A 7,353-nucleotide genomic window follows, 5' to 3' on the forward strand; every position below is an offset into this window, starting at 1 on the left:
GATTCTTTCGCTATCCGAGGCGTTAACTTACCTACTAAAATATCGCCTATCTCCACCCACGATCCCAGCATCAGAATTCCATTTTTGTCTAAATTCCAGAGTAAGCAGGCTTCTAGAGGTGGGATTTCGTTAGTGATTCTTTTAGACCCACATTTTTTATACAAAAGAACAACCTCTGCGTAAAAAAATTAATAGTTACGATGCTACGAGAATTTAACCTTGAAACTTCTAAAACCATAAATCGTCAAATTAAAACTAAAGCACAAGCTAGAACCAAAAAAGCAAAATTGCTGCCAACAAATAAAATCGAAGCAGGCAATTAGTAGGATGATGAACACCTGCATAATATTAGAGAAAGTAGAGAAAGAGGGAAGCAGGTTGGCTATCTTATTATTGAACATCCTTCGAGTGTAGTTGCAATGAACACTACTACAACTACTACCTCACTCGGGCCAACCCATTGCTAAAACTTAATCAACCTAAAAATGAATGCACAAGACAGCTGCACCAAAAATCTGTCTTAAATGCCCTAAGAATATGAAACATTGCCTTCCCATTGCGAATTCGGATTAACCCGAAAGTGATGCCTAAAGCTTACATATCGCTTTGTTGGTAACCTGTACAAATTCTTCAAATAGGGGTTGAGTTGGGTTGGTGTGTTCGGAGTATCTATCTCTAGCCTCTAATTTTTTTTACCTGAAACATCCCGTAAATTAAACAAAAAGATGAATCGACTTAAAATGAAGAATCACATCCAAAATAACTTTAAAAATAAACTTTAAGGTAAGTTTCAGTTAAGCAAGAAGTTTCATTTATACCGTTAAAATAAGAAAAACGTAACGATTGATATGTAAAAATTGGAAAGCATTCGCATCATTCATATAAAATTGCAAATTGACATGACATTCATGTATAAAAAAATTAATATTGAAAATGATATCAATGATATATCTTAAGATATAATAAAATAGTAACAACAATCATAATCTATCACGTACGCTTTCTAATTTTGACACATGAGTTGCTATGTCAGTTTCCATTCTTTATTTTAACAAAAAAGATATTTTCAGTACAATTTTAAAATATAAAGTTACTTTCTAAAACAAATTTCAAACGTAAAAATATAACTTTTCAAAGTCTAGAGGCATACATAGTCGAAACCTATACTAAAGTCGAGAGCATGTCCTATAATTTCACCCCAAAAACAAAAAGAAAAGAATGATATGCTAGGTAGAATTGTGTTCTTGGCTTCTCTAAATGAGCTACCTAGATCTAACCCTACGCCAATCATCTCCCCTTTTGGAATTTCGTAAAAAAGAAAGGAAAAAACAAGGCAGAGATTATTTGTTCTGTACTTGTTCTGATCAGTAAAATTATTTATTGAAAGTATATGTAAATAAATAGATATTATCACAAAACGCATTGTAATATGGCATTAAACCTAGGGATATAGGAGCTGCGAAGGGTTAATAGTTACCTCTGCGAGTGGCTTGGCTTCTAGCTGCCTTTCAGATCCTTCCACAAAAAGCAATTAAGGAAGGCATCCAATTTAACCAACCAGAACGCAAGAGCAGAGGTCGTTTGAGGCAAGGACGCAAACGACGCTAAAGTATCTCGAAAATCGACCGAAGAACCTTCTGGGAAATTATAGAACCAATCTTCATTGATGGCACCAACAAAATCAGCAACCACCTGTTCAAATCAAACATAAAAAAACCAAACTATGTTTACCGGATGTTATTGACACTACAAGCACAAACAAGTGGTACGGGCATACAATAAGAAATGTTAAAAATTTAAGCCAATATTAAACCAAAAACCTGCAAAAGTTCTGTCAAAGAGGAAGTGCGCCTTAGCCGTTTGATCCACAACTTATGAGCTGATTTAGTCCAAGCTCCAACCATGGCACCCTCAGGCATTACAGACTACAAGAAAAATAGGCGGATCAAATGATTTAAAACCACTAGCAATTAGTTATACACATCAACCGAAACATAAAAGCATGATGACGCAAATGCGTGGCAAACAGAAATATTCGAGACCGTGGAAAACGAAGAAAAATTAAAGAATGATTGGTAGTTTCTTCTCTTGTAGAGTTTTGTTTTCTTTGTAGCACGCGGGGGCTGTCTACCCGGACCGTAACGGTTCTTTTTGTGGGTAATATAATATCCCCCAAACAATTTTTGAAAAACAGACTTTCTTCATATGTTGCACGATAAAAGTCATGCCGGTAACAGCCACAAGAAAGAGAATACCTGAAAACTTCTTTCTTTCCTTGAGAAATATAAAGAAAAAAAAAAAGAAAAGAAACAAGCGCACCAAAAAAGAGTCATTTTTAACTACGAGAACGAACTACAATCTAAGAGAACGACTAAGCTGAAAATTACAAAAATCCTCAAACAAATGCCCAACACAGAAGAATTAAATCTAACCCACGCGAAGCACGTCTCCAAAACTCTCAACCTCTCTATAAATCCTATTGTTCTGCTCCAACCAAACACCCTAACAAGAAAGAAAGTCTACCACCTTTATCACAAAAAGGAGGGTTCATAAGTGTTAGACGAACACGACTCTCCATAATGGTATGATATTGTCCACTTTGAGCGTAAGCTCTCATGGCTTTGCTTTGGGCTTCCCCAAAAGGCCTCATACCAATGGAGTTAGTATTCCTCACTTATAAACCCATGATCATTCCCTAAATTAGCCGACGTGGGACTTCCATCATCCAACACCTCCCCTTGAACAAAGTGCGCCTCCCCTTAATCGAGGCTCGACTCCTTTGGAGTCTTAGTCATTTTTTGACTGCCTTCGAGGAGGCTTAGCTCCTTTTCTTTTGGAGTTCTTTGTTTGATATTTGAGGATTTGAGGATTTACCAATCTATTGGCACAACTAAGTTTAGGGCATGGCTTTGATACCATGTTAGACGAACACGACTCTCCACAATGGTTTGATATTATCCACTTTGAGCATAAGCTCTCATGGCTTTGCTTTGGGCTTCCCCAAAAGGCCTCATACCAATGGAGTTAGTATTCCTCACTTATAAACCCATGATCATTCCCTAAATTAGCCGATGTGGGAATTCCATCATCCAACAATAAGTACCTCCTCAATCATAAGAGTAGCAACCTCTATTCTGAGCCAATACATAGGGACGATTCTAGATGTTCACTCTTCCATGTAGAACTTGCCAAACAAAAAATTTAACTTGAAAATTTTATCCTTCTAAAGAGAGTTGATCACTGATAGCACAACATAATGATTTATCCCTAAGCTTAAGTTATTTATAGTTTTGTAGTTTATTTAGGGACCAAGGAAGGGATTCAAGGTTTGGGATTGCATCACGATGGGAACAAGTGTGACATTTGCCAGAGTGTTTTTCTTTTCCTTTCTTTTTCACTGTAGTTTTCTTTATATATTTTTCTAGAGGAGTTCAAGTTTTAATTGTTCATTGAGTGGTTGATCTCAGCTTCCAGTGGTTTATCTCATTAGCAATCTGAGATCACATAATGAGCCTTTTTTGGCAAAATGGTTGTGGCATTTCTTCATGGAGTCGAGCGTTGTGCAGCTTGGCCTTGATATATGCATCCTCAACTATATTAAAAGCTGTGGTTTCTTAGTTAAAAATAAATTTAAAACACTAGAAAACCCTTTTATTATCCCTTTGTATATACTAACAGGTGGATTTTTGGTGCCTATCTTCAAAGAATAAGACCCAATTATGCAATCTATATGTATATTATATCGACACAATAATTATATAAATTTAGTATCAGTTTATTTTCTTATGTCCAACAGCCAAACGACTTATTCGTTGTTCCATATATAAATGGGGTTGGGCTTTTCGTCTAGTCTTCCCTTGACATGCGAATCAAATTAATGATAGATATGTTTCTTACTAAAAGAATAATAATAATAAAATGACATACCTCAATTGCATGAACTGCAGCTTTCAACGATTGGAACTGTGATGATAAAACCTTATGCTTTGGAAATACATCATCGTCCTCTTTTTCTCGGCAAGTTGCCCTATGAATGGTATATCTTTCCTCCAGGTTGAAGTCAAGCTCGAAGGTCATATGGCAAACTTTACAATGTTTCTCATCTCTCCAATACAAATCATGGCAGCTTTCACATCTAGCAAGTGAGTCGAGATATGACCTTTTACCATGCCTTACAGCATAAAGCGCATGGTAGAAGAAATTCCATACCCATGAATCAAATTCCTGGAGGCAATTCCAGCTTTGCTTTTCTTCTTCTCCCTTCCGTTTAACGTCAAGAACTATAGCACTACATGAAGGCAACATATTACCTTTAGTCTCAGCTTGGTTTAGGCTATTATCGACATCAGACACAGGAGAATAACTGCTTTCTCTAATCCTATCCATATCAGATTGTTCAGATTGTGTAAAGCTCCTGCTCACAAGATTCCTAGTGCTATAATTTGACATGGCTTCACATAGAAATGCTGCACGCTTTTCCAGAGATTCAATGAGGTAAGCTTCCCGCTTACCTCTATCATCCAACACAGATAACAAGGCACACAAAGCCTACATTAAGAATAGAAAATAAACAACAATTAAAATCACACTAGTGCTTAAGATTGAAAAACATTGAATCAACGAAAAGTAAATTTGTCATAAAATTTTCAGGATAATACCTCTTCAGTATCGATCACTTCCCAATGGCCATCCTCTGAAGATTCAAAATAAACCCTCCTATGACCAGGATCAGATGAATTACAAGGACCAAGAAAAAGCCAATATCTATTGTACCTACGATCCGAACCTAAAAAGACAGATTGCATAGGATGCAAGTAAATAGCATCGCCCATTTTGTTTGCACCATTTCCTTGACATGCTGAATTCTCGTGGAACTCTAAGATTGTTGTTGTTGAATCAATAGGATGATTTTCTAATGAAGCATATCTGATACTTGCACCATGCAACTGTCCTGAATTAGTCGAGAATGACCTTGACAGGTTCTGTCCCCTGACAGATGACTTCTTTATTTTTGCTCCAGAACCATAACGTCGTACGTCGGAAGCATAATCAATTGCACAAGATGTAGACGTACCCTATCATATTGAAAATTCTTAAGAGTACTACACCTTAAATCATGAAACAGTATGCCATAGATATATACAATGGACACATTTCTAAGAAACACTGCCTGCAAGCGCAAAAGTATAATAGAACTAGTATACTGGAAAACTGTCCCTGCAGGCTGCAATGAATAAATTCCTCTCCCAAATAAAATAAAATCTCATATAATAGGAGGAAGAGTAGGTGTTCTTTGATTTCTAAATATGAGACATTGCTAGAGAAAAATCTCACAAAGGTAAAAGTAGATTTTGATCTTCAAGATATAAATACAAACACTCATCAATATCTTTCACCATTTACTAAATATTAAACAATTATGATGTAAACATGAAAATACTAGGAAATATGACCCTTACAAGATAGAATAATGTACCTTTGGCTTAATACTTGATCCATAAGAAAGAAGATCAATTAAAGCCACCAATGCATTCAACTTCTCTTCAATGCTTAATCCTGAATATTCATCTTCCATCAGTCCTAACAGCCATGCTTCACCTGGATGGCTTACATCAATCTCCATGAAAACAGTTGAGTTTTCGTTATTGGATTTCTGAATTTTAGTTCTTTGAGAACACAAGTTTTCTGAATCACATTCAGAATCATAACTGCTGCTGCATATAGATGCATTAGCTGCTATATCATCTACACTTCCAAAATCAGTATCCGACTGAATTTCATCAACATCCATTGTAGCAGGACTAGGCCGGACACGATATGCAGATGAAGATATCTTTTCAAATAAAGTTATATCACTGGACAAAGTGGAACATATTTGAAGCTCCAGTTCTTCAGTAGTGCCAGCAACATTCAGATCAACAATCTTCAAGAAAAAATCAATGTCAAACAGATCAATATGGTAATTTGATGTCCACCTTTCCAACAACTATAATAATAATGACAATGAAGTAATCCACATTTTTCACAACATTGTCACATACCTTTGATTCCCTTGTCAAATCAGAAACTTTGATCCCATTGTTTCCTTGCTCAGATAAAATTATAAATAATTCACCCTTCAAAGTTCCACGTTGCAGACCATATTTAACCATCAGGTTCATTTCCTAGAAAAAAAAAAGTCCAAAAAATGGAGGATACTCATGAAAGTTTATAATGAAGCAGAACAATGCGAACCATTCACAAGATCAAACTTGCCGACATTATGCTTATAATTAAACAGAACAAAAGGACAAGAGTGGTTCAGGTTCTGGATCTCCAAGGTTCAGGCTGCATTTCTTTGGTTTCTGGTTGGCCTTATTGTAAGCTTTGGAATTATTTGGATTGCATTATAATTGTATTGATCCAAGAGCATTGGAAAAGCTTGGCATGTCTATCAAATAAAATTTTATACAAAGCTAAACGGAAGCTCCAAGTTTCCAAGATTCTGACAAGATATTCAGGAGAGTCTTGAACTCCAAAATAAAAAAAATAAAAAAATACTTGGGTATTTTGTACTTCAAAAGACACACTAGAGCAGAATATAACCATATTCAAATCTCCATAGCCAATTTACGGGTCATTTACTTCAGGGGTACTGGGGGAAGATGATTCTGACTTTCACCTGTCTAATATCTTTTTAATTGTAGATATGTATACGATTTATGCTTGTACTAAATCTGAAAACTTCAATGTAAAAGCAAGGTTGCAAAACTATGGATCAATTACATAGGATATGATCAAACCAAATCTACTTTCGTCACAAAAACAACAAAATGCCTAAATATTGAAAATAGTAAAATTGTGGGTTACTCTAACCTTTTGAGACTTATGTTCTATCGGCTCCTATGAAAAAACATAGAATTTCTGGTGCATTGAAGCAGAAAAGTACGAAAACTGAATACCTTAGAAAGGGTCTCCTTTTGCAATGCACCTTGTTTAGAACAAAAACCAGCTGCAACCAACACTTGACGTAGTATTTCTGTCCATGTTAAAGGGTTCAATGATTTCTTCCATACGTCAAGAGCAAGATCTTGACTTCCAAGCTTCAGAATGATGAAAATAAGATATAAGCACAGATGTTTTCTTCATATTTTCAAAAGCAGAAGGCAACTAAAAAACATGCAGAACTATATGATAGATTTTGCACTCATCTTAGTCCTAGTTAGAAAAGTTTCCTATCTTATTTGCTAATTGAATTGGCTTTTACATATTAATAAAGCAATGAGGGAAAGTTTTTCAAACAGGAAAAAAAAAAAAAAAAAAAAAAAAAAAAAAAAAAAAAAAAAAAAAAAAAAAAAAAAAAAAAAAAAAAAA

General features: G+C 35.3%; 1 protein-coding gene across 2 annotated transcripts in view; it reads right to left on the reverse strand.

Annotated features, from left to right (window-relative positions):
• Nucleotides 1–325: 325 nt before the first annotated feature.
• Nucleotides 326–7,353, reverse strand: part of LOC111443417 (homeobox-DDT domain protein RLT3) — a 15,854-nt gene continuing 8,826 nt past the window's right edge. Inside the window, exons 11-18 of one of the 2 annotated variants that reach the window (XM_023081226.1) lie at nucleotides 6,942–7,082; nucleotides 6,042–6,164; nucleotides 5,477–5,923; nucleotides 4,659–5,075; nucleotides 3,928–4,548; nucleotides 1,821–1,925; nucleotides 1,478–1,692; nucleotides 326–696 (exon numbers count right to left, since the gene is read on the reverse strand). In XM_023081226.1, the coding sequence (XP_022936994.1) occupies nucleotides 1,498–1,692; nucleotides 1,821–1,925; nucleotides 3,928–4,548; nucleotides 4,659–5,075; nucleotides 5,477–5,923; nucleotides 6,042–6,164; nucleotides 6,942–7,082 (2,049 nt within the window). In that variant the 3' untranslated portion in view covers nucleotides 326–696; nucleotides 1,478–1,497. Of the gene's footprint in view, nucleotides 697–1,475; nucleotides 1,693–1,820; nucleotides 1,926–3,927; nucleotides 4,549–4,658; nucleotides 5,076–5,476; nucleotides 5,924–6,041; nucleotides 6,165–6,941; nucleotides 7,083–7,353 lie in introns of both variants that reach the window. The other variant, XM_023081225.1, reaches the window with a different exon arrangement.

This window comes from Cucurbita moschata, unplaced genomic scaffold (assembly GCF_002738365.1).
Source record: "Cucurbita moschata cultivar Rifu unplaced genomic scaffold, Cmos_1.0 Cmo_Scf00005, whole genome shotgun sequence".
NCBI lineage: Eukaryota > Viridiplantae > Streptophyta > Magnoliopsida > Cucurbitales > Cucurbitaceae > Cucurbita > Cucurbita moschata.